This window comes from Cyanistes caeruleus, chromosome 6 (assembly GCF_971803275.1).
Source record: "Cyanistes caeruleus chromosome 6, bCyaCae1.hap1.1, whole genome shotgun sequence".
NCBI classification, from domain to species: domain Eukaryota; kingdom Metazoa; phylum Chordata; class Aves; order Passeriformes; family Paridae; genus Cyanistes; species Cyanistes caeruleus.
The window spans coordinates 58,989,244-59,005,564 of NC_141706.1; the positions used below are offsets into that span (position 1 = coordinate 58,989,244).

At 46.6% G+C, this 16,321-nt stretch overlaps 2 protein-coding genes and 1 long non-coding RNA gene across 12 annotated transcripts in view; 1 reads left to right on the forward strand and 2 right to left on the reverse strand.

Annotated features, from left to right (window-relative positions):
- CKB (creatine kinase B) lies at window positions 1-9,535 on the reverse strand. 4 transcript variants are annotated; one of them, XM_086894157.1, is made up of 8 exons: window positions 9,464-9,535; window positions 7,736-7,923; window positions 7,101-7,255; window positions 6,069-6,201; window positions 4,987-5,158; window positions 3,428-3,551; window positions 2,538-2,727; window positions 1-1,936 (listed from the first exon to the last, which is right to left on the reverse strand). In XM_086894157.1, exons 2-8 carry the CDS (start codon window positions 7,911-7,913, stop codon window positions 1,758-1,760), a joined length of 1,131 nt encoding a protein of 376 aa, XP_086750283.1. In that variant the 5' UTR covers window positions 7,914-7,923; window positions 9,464-9,535; the 3' UTR covers window positions 1-1,757. The 4 variants fall into 4 exon arrangements, with proteins under 4 accessions (XP_086750283.1, XP_086750281.1, XP_086750285.1 ...); XM_086894155.1 differs by lacking the exon at window positions 7,736-7,923 and adding an exon at window positions 8,366-8,578; XM_086894159.1 differs by having other exon boundaries at window positions 7,736-8,578.
- The window catches only part of TRMT61A (tRNA methyltransferase 61A), a 27,670-nt gene continuing 20,511 nt past the window's right edge, over window positions 9,163-16,321 (forward strand). Inside the window, exons 1-2 of one of the 5 annotated variants that reach the window (XM_086894161.1) lie at window positions 13,932-14,039; window positions 15,414-15,732. The gene's annotated coding sequence lies outside the window, so the exon portion shown is untranslated. Of the gene's footprint in view, window positions 9,182-13,211; window positions 13,436-13,918; window positions 14,040-14,119; window positions 15,053-15,413; window positions 15,733-16,321 lie in introns of those variants that run through there. The other 4 variants (XM_086894162.1, XM_086894164.1, XM_086894163.1 and 1 more) reach the window with 4 other exon arrangements.
- Window positions 11,134-13,945, reverse strand: LOC111945399 (uncharacterized). 3 transcript variants are annotated; one of them, XR_015288356.1, is made up of 3 exons: window positions 13,650-13,738; window positions 13,051-13,225; window positions 11,134-11,536 (listed from the first exon to the last, which is right to left on the reverse strand). It is a non-coding gene; the product is annotated as an uncharacterized LOC111945399 (long non-coding RNA). The 3 variants fall into 3 exon arrangements; XR_002871634.2 differs by lacking the exon at window positions 13,650-13,738 and adding an exon at window positions 13,856-13,945 and having other exon boundaries at window positions 11,266-11,536; XR_002871635.2 differs by lacking the exon at window positions 13,650-13,738 and adding an exon at window positions 13,849-13,937 and having other exon boundaries at window positions 11,266-11,536.

Consider the following 16,321-nt stretch of genomic DNA (forward strand, 5'->3'; position numbering starts at 1 on the left):
TAGAGAGAGAAATGTTTTTATTAGTCCAGCTGATATAGCTAGAAAAAAATAGACAAGTTTTCAGGCAACTCCTTCCAGTAGGTAATTGCTGTGAGCGCAGTAACGACGCTGTGTTGAGGAGAGGCACCACTAAATGAACACTTTCTGATTACAAGAAGCAAAACCAGCTATTTGCCAAGCGTCTGTGAACAGTGGCATGAAGCACAGCATGGGGGAATCTAAAAAATATACAGAACCAAACTGTTGTCTCTTGCATTTTCTCTTCCCTGCTCTCACAAGCTTTGTACAGAAAACTCCTGTGCTGATTAACTCAAATACAGGAACACCCAGTACAGAACAAAACTCTTTCATATGATCTCCTCTCCCCCACCCAATTAACTTTGAAACACAAAGCTGTTTTAAAATAAAAAAAAAAAACTTGTCTGAAATGTTCACTCAGCCTTTTCTCACCAAAATTGAATTAGCTTATCCCAGCTGGAATCATCTCTTCAACTAAGTGACAGCCTGCAATCATAGCCTTAGAAATATCACAGCCTTTACAAAAGAAAACCTCAGTTATCTATACAAACCTATATAAAGCTGCACGCCAAGCTCTGCATCAACCTCTCGTCACGCACCCTCCATCAAAGCTGCATTTTAGCAGTGGGTAGAGCTGTTGAGCAGGTGCATCTGCATGAGCTGCAAAGGCTGTTCTTTCCAAGGGTCTGAAGCTCCAAGTTAGCAATACTTGTGTAAAATGCCGCTCCTGTATGTTAATAATGTGATGCTTCCACACAACAAGCACACATGTACAGCCATTCTGGAGAACAGACCTACTTGATGCAATCTTCAGCTCATACCCAGAGAACTACCTGAGCTTGCAAGCCAGGCCCAGTTTGGGAAAAACTATTTAGCATGTTTTAATTGACTATACTGCTGTTTTAGGTTCACAGGGCAACCAGTGCAAGGGCCAACAGGAGTCAGCTGACTAAAGCTAATTAGCTGGTATTTTCCTGTACGTGGCAGCTTCCAGCCTCCCTGGCTGAGCTGAAATCACTTAAGAGATAAGCATGGGCTGAATTAATCTAGGTTTCACCTCACCCTCAAAAGAGCAACTGGTTGTTTACACTAGCCCTCTGCACAGCCCTAGATTGATGACAACCATCTCCCCACAAAGCAGCCCAGGGTCAGTAATACCATGGGCCATAGTCTTGGCCCTGCAGCCCCTGAGGGCCCATTGGAGAAGAGCAGCAGCCCTCTGTACCCAGCCCTGTCTCCCCTCCCTTCGAGGAGCCAGCCTGGCTTGCAGTACTCAGGATAATGACAGTTTACAGTTGGCATGAGCAGATGCACAAGTCAAAGCCTTGGAGGTAGGGCATGTTCGCAGTGACTCATGTTTAACACTAGTTCTCAAATTTACAGCAACTACAATCAAGTTAAAAGGTTCAACTTCTGAAACTGCTTTAACAACACTTCAACTCAGCTTGTCTGCAGCAGCACATACAGGAAGATGTGCTTGCACACAAAACCAGACCTATGAAAACCAAGTCACTTAAATCTCAAAGACATTCAGTTAACATATCTAAGACATCTCAGACCAAACAATAGTTTTATTTCATTATCAGCAACATCTCAACCATCAAAAAAATAAACTCTAACACAGATGGATGGAAGACTTCTCTACAGTGTAACTAAGTGGGCTCTGACCCCAAGGGTTTGAATTGGAGTGACATTTTATTATTCATCCAATAAGTTAGGAAGCATGAGAATAAAGTGCTTTATTTCTGAGCTGGCATGAGGTCATCAATGGACTGGCCTTTTTCAAGGCGTTTCTCCATTTCAATGAGAAGCTTCACTCCATCCACCACCATCTGCACCAGCTCCACCTCAGAGAAGCCAAGACGATCAGCATTGGAGACATCAAACACTCCTCCAACAGCAGCTGTGTCCACACCACCTGCAGCAAAAGAGACTCAGTTACAACATTGATCTCGGCTAGAGCAGGTCAATCTGCCTTTCCTTCCCTAGCTCCTCACTAGAGCTTGAGGAAGGGACACTGCAGGACAATTCTCTACAAGCTGCCATCGGTACCTCCTCCTACATGCAGGAAGATAAAGCCATGTGTAATTGCCAACATGAACCACAGAACACTCAACTAGGCCAGGTCTTTATTCTTCTGAGCCATGAGCAATCTAACCTGAAGTCTACAAGTATCCGCTGGAGCCATCTCCTAGCTGTAGGCTAAACCAGGATTCCCACCTTTGCTTGTAACAGGAACAGCTGCCACCAGGTTCACCTTACCTGGTGCTCAGAATGACCACACAGGACATTAACCAGACAGCCAGACACAGTATGCAGTAAGTAGAGCACCTGCATCCTCAACTCCTCCAATATACAACTTGTAAACTTTTTTATCTCCATGTGCTTTGCAAGGGTACCTTTTGGATGATGCAACAGGCACTGACAGTGCAAACCAAAAGATGGCTCTCAACATAACCAGGCTTTTGCTAATGTCTTAGGGCAGACTGACTGAGCCCATCAGGGACATCAACTCTCACCTGTGCCTCGTTTCTGCAGCCGAAGTCTCTTGAGGACTTCTCCAAATTTCTCATGTTTCCCAAGGTGTGGGATCTTGATGTGCACACCAGCACGGAGCCCTGTTCCAAGGTTGGATGGGCAGGTCAGGATGTAGCCCAAGTGTGGATTCCACATGAACTCGTAGTTTTTGGCCTTGAAGAGACTTTCTATCTATAAATAGAATGAATGTTTAGAGATTGTGCTCTGCCTTAAGATTGTAGTACATCCATTAGTGCTCACTTGCAGCGTCAGTCGCTCAGCAACAGCCACAACACACAACAGCTGTTTCAGCCACATAAGCCCCCTCCGTATAGAAAACATGGCCACCACCAAGAGGCTTTTTTTAAGGCACTCATCTTGCTCCTAGCAATGAGACAGGTTAAGTTTAAAAGCTACACTTCTTATGTCACTATCTGTTGCAAAGCTGGATTTAATACATGTCAAACTGGCACATCTCTCAGGATCAGTAAAGGGTCTGGTAAAGCTCAAGCTCATATCAAGACTAGAAATTGAAAGCATCCAGCCTAAAAACTTGAGCCCAGCTTTGCACATTCAAGCAACTTCTCCTCCCCATCAAGGTGTCTCAAAGCTTTAAAGAACTATGTAGAATTTCTTTAAAATACACTTGAGACATTTGGATAAGGGTCCCTTCACATCAAACAAACACTCCAGATTACACAGCCACAAGGTTTTTTGCAAAAAAAACTGTTTTGGAGCCCTTACAGTTCTGGATCTCATCAGGGTGTTCCCAGAGATCCAGGCTATGAAACAACCATGGAGGAATCCAGAGGGGGCTTCTAAACTGCGTTCTCAGATCTAACCAGAGAACTACGTGCCACTTGAACCTACAGCCCAGCCAAAAGTAATTTACCTTTGTTAGTCCATTACAGAAGCGGTTAAATACTTCCTTCATGTTGCCACCTTTCTGCATGGAAATAACTCTAAGGTGATCCTCCTCATTGATCCAAACAAGGAAAGTCTTGTTATCATTGTGCCTAGGAGACAAAATAATCCTTTGCCATCTTTCCCACCTCACACTTTGAAGACAGCTCATCACTGCAGTTTTTAGTTCAAGAGGCTCACTTAGCTGCTTCAAGATTGATCTTCCTTCTTTTGCTTACACAGGACCTGAATTAAGCTGGTAGTTGTTACCCTGCTCTTTTCAAGAAGTAATTTGAACTGCCCTTTACAGAGTAAGAAATAACATGGCATTACCTAGTCTTACAGTATCAAAACCTAAAACCCCCACATCCCCCATAGCTCACTTGTGGCTCCAGTTTAAAAATTAAGGTATTTCTGCCCAGCAATTTGTAGAAGGTGATCAGTAGACTCTGAGTCCTGTACAGTAATGTTCATAATAACACCATGTGTATCAAGCCTTTTTAGCAGTACTTTGTCAGATTCTGTCAAAGTGCACTTTGTACCTTACTTTCACTATGAATTTTAGATCAAGGCTCTTCAGAGATGCTATATAAAAATCCTCTGAACAATGAGCTCCTCCTGTCCCAGCTTGCAGCTGACAGCAAGTACTATCATCAGTATTTATCAAGCTAGTAATTTCTGAACTTGATTAGGATCAAAAATTAGCTAGTACCCGAGGAAAGTTATTTATGCAGACAACACTAAGACATTACACTTCAAGTCTGTAGATTAGTCATGCTCAGATGACAGCGCTATCTGGTGCTGGCAATCTGCAGGTAGATGATGCAATCTTAAAGGTGACCTACAGAAACAAAGCGTGCTTCCTCTGGGTTGTTCTGAAACAGCTGCAGTAATAACATTGGAGCATTCCTGCTGAAAAAAACCTAGCCCTTAGCTTACAAGGGAGCAAGTTAATTATGCTGCAGAAGCTCCTGAGATGCAGTTTTATGTAGGTGACCTACATTTAAAGCAAGCAGAATCCTTCTATTCCACACCTCTGCATCAGTCAACTCCTGTCACAGAGTCTCTGGGGACAGAGGGGAGAGCTCATCACTAGCACAGATAAAGCCATACTAGTCCAGCACCAGTGAGTTTCCGCAAGCAGAAGTAAAGAGACTCCAAGGGAGTAACTCTGCATCCAGGATTGACTCTGAGCTAAGATAATGTCATAGTTTGTACCACAAGTTACTCTCAACTCTTGCGGTAAGAGCTGCCAGCAGTGACACACCTGCTCCTTTACAAGTTATCTACTTCCATAAAGTGATTCAGTTTTTGTATGGTGGTTCACTACCCTGCAGGCTCTCGTTCTGGGCTAGCCAAGCTGGCTTATTCTTACCAGCTTAAGAACACTTGTCCAAATTTTGCTGGTTAACTGCAACTTCTCCCATATAAGTTTATCAGACACAGTAATACAAGGTGAGAAGTTACTATCTTGCCCAGAAGTACAAGTCACCACCAAAACTGCAAGACTTTCTTGACTTCTATGACTGCTTCCTCAGACATACTCACCAGATACCCCTGGCATCAGGCCAGTCTCGTGCCATCCCAGATGCCAACAGAAGAGGAGAAACTGGCTTGTCAAACAAGAAGTGGTCATCAATCAGCTGCTGCTGCTCTGCATCAGTCATGTTCCTCAGAGCATAATACTTTCCCTTGAGATCACCTTCCAGACTACCCAGAGCTGGAAGAGAGAGGCTCTTTTAGAATGGGGCTAAAGGTGCTAGGCTTTCCTAGCACTTTGGAGACCACATACAAAGTATGGCAATATTTGATCTGCTGGGTCTGGCTCCTCCCTTACTTCCATCTGCAATGGCAATGTCCTTGTGGCAGTACAGAACTTGAGGCAGTATCAGATGATTTGTCTGCACCTTCCAGGCTTATACAAATAGCCTTTGTTCCCTTACACGCAGTATAGAATCGTTACTGCTGCTGAACTGTAGAAACGGAGACTGCTTTACTTCCAAGGAGAACCAAGGTTATGACTGTAACAAGCAGTATTATTCTAGTCAAGATCTGTTACCCTGCCCTTGAGAGGTTCTGCAACAACTACACTCTCAGTCTCCAGAACTGCACCTTGAGCACTGGGAGGCAATAGGGAAAAAAAAAACCAAACCAAAATACAGCTGAAGAGTTTCACTGCAAAACCAGGGCTTATTCCAGTCAGCTGCAGATTTGGAACAGGACTACATCTCTAAGCAAGATGAACATTAATGAAAGTCAATTAAAAGCAGCCACAAACACTGCACCCCATGACTCAAGCCCTGTAGTTGCTACATACCTGTTACATTTCAGGTTTGAGCCCTGATTAACCAACTGCTTTCCCCACACACACACAGACAGACACCAACTTTTAAGATCAGCAGCGGTCAACTTAATGCAGTCCAAGTTCCCTCTGCCATGTGCTCTTGCTCTCAGCTACAAGCTGTAATGCTGAGGCAGCTCTAATGCAATGAGCCTTTTTCAGGGAAAGCTCCATGTTCAGGCTCCAGGGAGAGTGGCTTTTGCCAAGTGCCTCCATTTTCAAACCGCAAAGATTACCTCTTGTACAAAGGACAGAACTGTGTCCCTGATGCATCCAGTTCTCACTTTACCTTCAACAGAGAGCTTCTCGATAGCCCGCCTCTCCCCTCGACTGCAGTGCGGGGGAAGACAGAATCCACGGATGCTTCTGCCAGTTCTGACACGGGAGCTTAGCACGTAATTGGGATCCAGGTCATCACCTCCCTACAAGATTAGGAAACCAAGTACAACCCTATTACCAAGACACCTCCCCTAATCAAAATGAGCCCCCCCCATGCATTTAAGAATGCACTTTACACCTGAGGTATTGACTACCTGGCCTGTAAGGCAGTGCTTCACTTCAGGGCTGTTAGCATTACATCAAATATCTGTGTAACACAACTCTTTCTTTGAGGCCAAGGCTACAGCTACTAAGCAGTCGTAGAAGACAGGGATATCACCAGAACATCAGTTTCATGACCATTTCAGACTGTGGTCTAGGCTTCTGTTACCCCTTACAGATTTGCAATGTAGAGATATAAATGAGGCAAAAACTTCTTTAGGTACGTGTTTGCTCTTGCAAATGAGACCGATTCATTAATGTTCTCCCAAGTCTCTTATTTTCAATATGATTTATGGCTAGCCAATCAACATGGAGTTGAAAGGAACTCCCAAAGTTTAGTTTACAGTAACATTTAAAATCCATAAAATGATTAAGAATCTTTACTCCTAGCTGTAAAAGTATTTATTCAATAGCATGACACTATCAGCTGGTAATTAAGATCCAAGATCATGGAAAATGTTTAAATGTTATGATAGTCCTCGACTCCCAGGACAGCGGTGTTTAGTTTGACTGTTAAGAGCCCACAGCTCATGGAAATACACAGTGAAGGTGTTCGGCACAACCCTGAAAAATGCTCCTGCTGCACACAAGCTGCCTGGCTGTAACCAGCCACAGATACCCCACGGCAGCAAGCTCTTCAGGCTGATTGCCCCAGACCCATAGCCCAAGTGTCCATGCTCGGTGGAAGCGAGGGGACAGAGCCTGAGCAAGCAGTTTAGGCAGCTGCCAACAACTTTATAGTCCTCAGACCAATAATCAGTGATTGATCAAAACTTTATACCTGCAGGTTATCAGCATTCAGGTCAGTCTTGTGCTGATCACTTGGTTTGTAGCCACCATGCCTGTCTTCAATAACTGGATCAAAGAGCTCCTTGAACACTTCATAGGATTCTTCATCACCAGCCACGCAGCCTACTGTCATTATGAAGGGATGGCCTGGAGTGGTAATAAAGTCAGAACAGCTAAGTTTGGGCGACATTTGGCTGTACTCCACTGCAGCACTAACCAGGCAAGTTCTTTAGTGGCAAGTCTAGTCACTTAGAAATTCATTCTTACATAGAAACATTTGGAGAGACCCTTTGTTTTACACTTCATCCAGTTAGTCAAATGCAGTGCTATGGAAACCCATAGCTGTTGTCATTAAACCATGCTCATTTGTCAAGCTTGGTTTAGGACAAATTTGCACAGCACATCTAATTAACTAGCTAATTTAGATCACTGCATAGAACTTTATGTCTAAACAGCCATGCTTTGCTGCAAGCAAGCATGCTTTGCTTTTTGCTCCTTCTGCTACAGAGCTACATTTCTGTAGTCTGCTCATAAATACCACCTCCACAAGATTAGTTTTAAGTCACCATATTCAAAAGCACCAGTTACTTCAGCTGGTTCACACGGAATATTCTCAATGCATTTTACCAGGATTATCAACCCCAGTCTGAATGACATCATCCAGGGTGAAGCCACTGGGCGTGACTCTGTCTCTCAGTTTCTTGTACAAATCCAGGGTTAGAACTTTGGCCATGTGGTTGTTGTGGGTGCTCAGGTCCGGGTACTCCTCATCAGGAGGCAGTCTCTGATTATTTAGTTGGGCCATTTTGATATTGCTAGAGTAAAAATAAATACTGTAATGTTAACATGTAAACACATCTGCTCCCCCTTTTTCATAGAAGTGCTAGAGAACATCACAAAAGCAGTCTGGAATAGGAATAGACCAGGTAAACCGAATTTTTTTTCCTCCCCTCCCTGGATAAGTTATAATTAGAATGCATTTCGTTTGACTTTTGTTTTTTTTTCTCTTCAGATTGAAAGTATTTAGCAGAGCAGTTACATAATTGAAGTGTCTGGGAATTGATATGTCACATCACAGCATGGTACATAGCTTGATGGAAACATGGCCTCCTAACAGAGCCATGCCTTTAGAGCAGTCTCTCAATGCTTTACAAGATATGTCCCTCGGCAGCTTGAGAACTTTGGGTACCACTGTCAAGAAGCACTTCCAGTCAGGAGGGAGAACAGATCATTATGCAGACCTAACGATCCCATTACCTGGGTTGTCAACCCCAGTCTGGATGCAATCATCCAGGGTAAATCCACTGGGAGTCTGTTTATCTCTCAATTTCTTGTACAGGTCCGGGGTCAGCACCTTAGCCATGTGATTGTTGTGAGCTTTCAGGTCAGGGTACTCCTCCTCAGGCTTGTATTTCATCTTCAGGAGGTTGTGGCTGTTTGAGAAGGGCATGGCTGACCCTACCGCAGTCACTAGGGGAGAAAGATGGGAAGCCTATCACTGGGGGTTGGCAGCCTCCAGACCGGACCGCCCGGGGGAACACCAGGCACCCAAAAGGTCACCTTGGCTCACGTTCCACCCGCGCCTTTCGCACCTTTGCTGCTACACCACCTTCCACAAGCGCAAAGAAGAAGGAAAGACAAAAAGTTCTTCACCTCCACGAGCCTTGCCCCGTTCCAACATCCCGGCCGCAGGGGCAGAGGTTCTCCCGCCTCCCGGGGCACCGCCCGGGTGAGGGGACGCGCCCAAGGTCGCGCGGAGCGACCGTTGCAACACCGGGCAGACCCCGCGCGCGGCTCCGGGGCACGGGCAGCGGCAGGGCCGCCGCGAGCCGGGGGGTGCTCGGCCCCGCCGGGACCCCGGGCCGGCCGGCAGGTGAGCGGGGCGGCACCGCTGCACCCTCGCTGCGCGGCCGTGCCTCCTCTCGCCGCTGAAGGGCGAGGGGATCCCGAGGAGCGACGGCGCTCTCCGCGTCCGTGGACCCCCAACTACTCCCCGACCGGAGAGGGAAGGGCAGCATCCAGCAAGCCCTTACACAACAGACGGCTCCCTCAAGGGACCTGGACGGGGCGAGCGTATGTAACTACCCTGCTAAATACCAGATTAATCACGTTTTAGAGCCCAACCAGCCCGGCGAGCACCTGCGCCGCTCCCCGCACCCTCCCCCCCCTGCCCCGGCTGCGCCCCTGCCCCACAACGCCCCTCGCGCCCCTCCTCAGCCGGACCGGCTCCACCCCACACAGCTGGGGGAGGTTAAAAAAAAAAAAAAAAAAAAAAGAAAAAGAAAAACCAAAAATTAATACATTTAAATCCTTTGTTTGAAGGCTGCAGAACGGCGCGGCTGCCCCGGGACTTACCGCGGGCTTCGCAGCTACACCAAGAACCTCCGCTCAGCTCCGCGCACGGCACTGCCCGAGTCCGAGTGAAGCTCCAACGGCCCCGCCGCGCGTCTTTTATATAGAGCGCAAGCCGGAGCCCCATTGGCCGTTATTTATAGCCCATTCATTCCATTGGGCCGCACGGCTGTGGGCGGGGTGGGCGCTGCACCGCCGACCGGGCCCGCGCTTGCCGCCATTTTGCTCGGCGTCGGGGAGGTTGGTTGTGGGTGGAGGGACCCCCCCCCCACCGGGGCGCTCTCGCGGCGCTGAGGCGGCCCCGGCGCCGTCTGTTACCGCGAGCGTGAGGGCAGGAGTCCATGTCCTGGGCCACCGGCCAAACGGTGCCACCGCACACCAACGTGGCCGGTTGCAGGCTTCACACCTTTGCCAACAGCTTGGTCGAAGGTTCAAACGGGTCTGACAATGCATGATCCCAAAAAAAGGGTTATGTAGTGTGCGGGTTGGCCGTGCTGTAAGCTTTGTGACTGGCAAGTGCCCCCGAGCTGGCAGAAACCCCTGAGGCGGCTGCGGATGTGGCGAGCAAGCCCTGGCAGCCTGGTTGTGCAGAGGGAGGACCTGCACCTCGCCTCCAGCACCTGTGAAACCGTGGGCTCGTTTTACAGTTTAATTTGAAAGGAAGCAGGGTGATTGTGTAAATCGCAGTGAATCCTCTGCTCTTGTCATGTGCCAAAAAAAAAAAAAAAAAAAAGCTTCAGCTTTTATTGGAAAGAGGGTGATTTCCTGCTAAAGACAGGCACAGGAACTCTGGGATCTGACCCATCTAAAGCTCACCTGAAATTCACAATAATAGTGACTTCCACTGGTCTTTTTGTAGGAATGAGCAGGTTTGTTCCAAAGCTAAGATGCAGATGAGAATCCTGCTGTTTGCAGAAAAAATATGTTAACAATGTGAATGAGTATCTTGATTTGACTTTCACCTTTACATAATAGTATCATTATCTTTCTCTGACGTGTTTCTCACAGCAGAACCCATGTTTATCCTCCCGTCCAGAGTGTACTTATCCATGAGAGTGCAGATCTGAGTCCCAGAGCTGCTTTCCTTGACATGAGCTGTACATGTCAGGAGACATCACCTGAAACTTTCCCCACCACAATCCTTTCAGCACCATGACCAGTACCCTCACCCTAACAACAAGAAGCATGTGCACTTTACAGAACTGCTTAGGAGTTAAAAATAATAATAATGCACATATAGAGGAAATCATTGCAAAATAAAAAGCTTAGACTGCTTCAAATAAAAATGTGCTGTGTTTGGCTGTCATCCAGGTTTCCGAGCTATTCCAGGCCTGGTAGACTGAGATGCTGAGTATACAGATCTCCAGGAGAAACCAAGGGCTCAGCATCTGTGCAAGTCCAGTCTCTTAGCTTCCGGATCAAAGAACAAATCCTCTCTCTAGGTCTCCTCTGCACTTTTAACCTCACAAAATCTTCCCCTATACACTAATAGTTTCACACAATGCTCATGCATCAGAATAGTGTAAATTGCAAATAATGAATAGCTAAACAAGTATTAAATGATTGTAAGTGTAAAATTTTTACCTAGAGTCCTCAATAAATCACAATATAAATGTAATATTACTGGACTACCTCTGCTGCAAACAATAATGCAAGATAATTCTGATTGTGGATTTTTTTAATGTAAAACACGAGTATTTTATTCTTAATTTCAAACAGAAATATACTAAAACCATTTTCTTACAATACAGCATATTTTTGTGGTGATATTCTCCACAAAAAGAAAAAAAAAGTGCCAATTAGGGTAGGTTGTGAATGCTTCTTTTATCTTATTCCATAATCTTTTGCCACACAAACAAAGAAGCAACCAACTGTTCTGTAATTTAATTGTTCAGCAGATTTGTGGAGTCAAGGTCACCTCGAGATCCAAAATCCAAAGATCTGTTTCATTGGATACGCTCTTTTTCTCCCGGTCTTGCAGAACAGGGAATACCAGTCATGGTAAGCAGGTAGAAGTCTCAGTGTACCACCCATTACAGCACTTCCAACACAAACACACACCTCTTCTTCACAGAACTTGGGTGACATGGAAAGAGAGTCAGGAACATAAAATCACTAAAATATATCCAATTTACATGTTTGATAAACAATGCACCCTCTACCCCCCTTTTCTCACTACTATTTGACAAATTTCTAGCATGCAGTAAGTCAGAAGTGGCTGGGTTTTACTCAGACAGCATTTTAAGATTTGCTGAAAGCTGTGTGTAAATTGGATCCTATCTTTGTCACAGCATTCCATGCCAGCTTCCCTAGTGACTTAATTACAGATGCTGTGCTGTGTGTCAACAGCCTCTGATCACCCGCTTTATCTGCCTCATCTGCTGGGAAACACTTTCTTTGGATAAGCCTGTATGGCCTGTTAGACAGTGATAAAGGCACCAGTACTCATTTTTCATGCTGGGATGGTACTTTAGTGAATACTGATTTATATGCTACATTTCCGGTTGGAAAGGTGGGCTGATTACTCTAGAGATCTTTGCACTGAGCTTTAACAATGAAGAATTAAGGGAAGTTAATCATGGGCCATGCAGCTAACTTCCTAAGAGGCTTAATTATAAATGTTGTGTGGTGTACAAGTGCAAGAGGAGATGGGTGCTAGCTAGTGAACGTGTCTTCTGAAATTACTTGTGTGAACGTAATATGAACCTGAAGAATTAGGAGATAAACACCATCTTGGAAACACAGAACAATATTCCAAATTAGGAAACAGCAAGAGAAACTGGCTTGCTGTGAACAACTGAATTGTTTCCAATTCCTAATCTACAACTAAACACCACTTGAAAATTAAACATAACACTCATGTACCAGTAGATTAAAGAAATTGGCCATAGCTCCATCTGCTTAACTTATCAAATGAAACTTCTCTTCCCATTTATCACATAAAATTTATTCACTTAGTTATTATCCTTGGTGTATTTTTTCTCACTTCTTAAGCATTCTGTTGAAAATTACTGATTGTTTCCAGTGACCTCAGTGCCTGTGGAAATGAGGAGTTGCTGAGTGTCTCAATGTTGCACACAATCAGGCCCATAGTGATCTGAACAGCAGCCCATCATGGGAAAGAAAGGACATGAGAATATAAACAATGACAAATATAACCAATGACACTAAAAATTACAAAAAATTAAACAAAGTGGGTGCAAATATAAAGGCACAGTAGAGCCATGACTGCCAGTCAGAAAAACAGCTGAGTAGGAGTTTGCAGTTTAAGAAACCTCTGAAACTGCATACATTATGTTTAGATTAGATGGAGAAGAGTTTCATAACTAACAAAGCCTACTGCAATTATGCTATGAGCAGGTCAACACCATAACAAAAAATATGTTCTCACTGAAGGTAATGGGAAAAAAATCCCTTATACTCGGTGGAACCACATTAATTTAAAAAATCTCAGATCATCATCTATACAGCTCTCTGTTATTGGGTTTGTGATTGTGAAAGGATGCCTTTTTCTCCATTATTGTGTATTACAGGTTACTGGTGAATGCAGCATAGTACAGTGTGTTATCTGATTTAGCTGGGAACACTACCTGCACGTCCAGGGTGATTCACATGCTCTCTGCTATGCCCATACCGCTCCCATGCCAGGTGGCCTGGCTTGTTGTGAGCAGATGAGGCAATATTCTCCTCTTTTGCTCCTCCTTGCCTCCTGACTACAGCCCCCATAGCACCAGGGCAGGCAGGGCACTCCACATAACTTCAATCCTAAACACGAGACAGAAGTAGGAGTTAGTACCATGCTGTTAGGGGGTTAGATAACAATTCTGCTGCTTCTGAGCCCACAGTGTGGTTTCTCCTGCAGCCTTATGAAACCCCTGTGAAGAGCTTGGTTGGCCTCGAGCTGCCTTTCCCTGAGGCTGCCTTGGGGGAAGGGCATGCAGAACTTTCTGGAAGCTGCTTACCTAGGCCCTAGAGGTAAGGCCCGGGTCTGCCAATGGCAAAGGCAGAGTCATTGCCTGGGGAATGGGCTTCAGACCTGCTGGCCCTCGAGATACCCCACATGTTCAACGGGTGATGAACACCAAGTTCCCACTGGGGCTATCAGTCCCCATCACAGCTTTTCACGGTGACCCACTGGCACCCCTCAAGTTTCACTGTCAGGGCAGCTGCCCAAGGCAGGAGCACCCACCGGGGTGCCTGGGGGGCGCTGCTGAAGGGGGTCAGTGACCGTCCCCACTCCTCAGGACCCAGCAAAGAGAGGATGACGTGAGGGCGGTCAGCAGGGGACTGCGGGGAACAGATGCCTCGATGGGGCTGAAGGGATGGGTGTGCTGAGGGGGGTGGATCTTCCATGGGACTGTGGGCATGACGGGCTGAGGGGAACGGACGCCTCACGAAGGCTGCAGGAGCTAGGTCCGACCGCGCTGGGCACAGGCGGCAGCGACTTCCCGGCTCCAGGCAGGGCTGGCGGGGGCGGAGGCGGTGGGAGCGTCAGCAGCCTGCGACCGAGGCGGAAGGAGGCGCTGGGCGGGCTCCGCGTGTGAGGAGAGCCGGGCCGCGCCGGGCCGAGCCTGGGGAGGTAAACGGCTCGGGGCACGGGGAGAACCGGTGGCAACCGTGGGGACGTGGGGCGCTGGGGCGAGGGCGTTCCTTCCCGTGGAGCCGCCGCCCGGGGCCGTTACGGGTTAACGCTGTTCTCCCGCAGGCGAATGCCGCCTCTCACCCCTTCCCTGCCCAGTCCGTGCGTCTCACCTGCCCGCAGCTCAGGTTCCCGGGTTCGCTGGGACGGGCTGATGCGCTGCTGGGGTGCAGGAGCCGCATTACAGCCCTCGGGATACGGAAGAGGACTGAGGGGAGTCCTGGCACCGGGGTCACCTCTGAGGGGGGGCAGGGAGCGACTCCCCAGCCTGCGTGTGCCTGGGCGGGGAGGGGGCTGTGCCTGCCTCGGCTGCGGGAGGTTCCCCTGCCCCCGTGCCAGGCAGCCAGGCTTCAGGACGGGGAAGGGGCATCCTGCCAGGTCCCTGTGGGAGCTGGTCAGGGAAGAGAGATGTGTGCCTGCGTTGTGATTGAAGAGAACACAGAATCGTGTTAGTGGTTTTATTTGTGAGGCTGCGAGGGATCGCCTGGGGCGTTTAGGTCGCTGCAGCCGTGGCAAGCCCAGAGACAAGTCCTGACCCCGTGTCAGGGGGCACCGCCTCAGTTTCCCGGCACTGCCGTCCCCCGACCGCCTTTCCCCCCACGCCGTGTGGCAACAGCGGTGCTGTACCAATCCCTTGCGTGCTGCCCGAGGAAAAATAAAACAGTGCGGGAGCCTCTGCACTGCCAAGGAATGAAAAATACTGGAAGTGGTTGTAGCTCACTGTGCTCCTTGACAAGGGGGCGACGCAAGGAAACTTCCAAAATTCCTCACAGATGCCAATTTTACCCCACATATATGAACATAATGTGTCAGGTGAGGTCTGAGCCGGAGAGATGTGTCACTTGCGATGTCAGTGTGCGCCGACATGGATGGATTTGCTGGACTTGATGATCTTAAAAGGTCCCTTCCAGCCTTGATGATTCCGTGATTCACTGCTGTGACGATTAGCTGTGGTAAGTGTAGTGGCTCAAAGGAAGGCAAGGAAGCTGGGAGCCAGTTGGTGTAACCAAAGGTAGAGGAATTCACTCAGTGTTCCTGCAAGCTTGCTACAGGATTCTTTTGCACATGGGTGTAACTGCAGTAAATACTGTGATAGAAATGGATTCCATTCCTTTCAAATGACACTTGTGAGAGCTGAAAACTGCACTGCATTACAAGTATCTGGAATGAGAGCTGTGTGTCATTTATGAAAGATTAAGACATGAACATAATCATAAGGTGCAAGCTATAAAAGACAGCATTTTTTCTATCTCATAAAGTCCTTTATGTATACATTTCTGAATTCATGGGATGCCCTTCTTACTATTTCACCAGATGTCCAGACAAGCCTCTTCTCCCATGGCATCTGAGCACCTTATGCAATAAGCATGTCATAAGCTTTGGAAGTTTCAGCCACAAGCATATCTGTTTATCAACCCCAGTGATTGCAGTGGAAAAATGATAAATCTAGCTTCTTAACACCAAATTGAGCTACATGGAGTTCCAGGCAGGAACCAGACTACAGACACCAGACTGCACTTTGAGAACTGAAGGTTTTTAATTAAAAATGATGAAGCAGGACCAGACTCTTCCAGAAAAGTGCTGGAATTCAGTAATTATTCTGAAACCAAAAGTAATGCTGCTTTTGATTCAGGTATGGTGTACCAAAAATCTGACTTTCAAAGCCTTTTGTCATAGGTTTTAATTTCTAATTTTGGGATCCCTATTACTTCGTTAAACAATTCTTGAATGAACTGATCAACCTGCAGCTTAGACAGCTGCTTTATCTGAAAGGCAATGTCAGGTTTCATTTTAAGTCACCTTCTTATTTCTAGATTGTCTTCTAAAAGCCATCAAAATTTAATTGTAGTTCTCTAAAACAGCTCTGACACCATGGGGCTGAAGTGATTTGACTGTTGGCATTAGCTTGCAAATGGTTGTTTACATTTAGCTGGAGCAGAGATCACTTCCCAGACAGTTACTTTGCATCCCCCAATGGCACAAATTAAAGGCCACAGTATTCTTTTTTTTCCCCACATGGTTAGTCAAGTTTATGCATAAATTAATGCATTTAGCCTATCTCTAAACGTTCATTTGGAAAACTTTCAAGTATACTTCTGCTAGTGGTCCTAATTGCTGGTGATTGAGGTCCAGACAAGTAGCAGAATGTCTTTATTATGTTGTAAATCACCAAGAAATAAGCAAGAAGATGAGAATAGAAGTTACAACTTAATAACATGCTC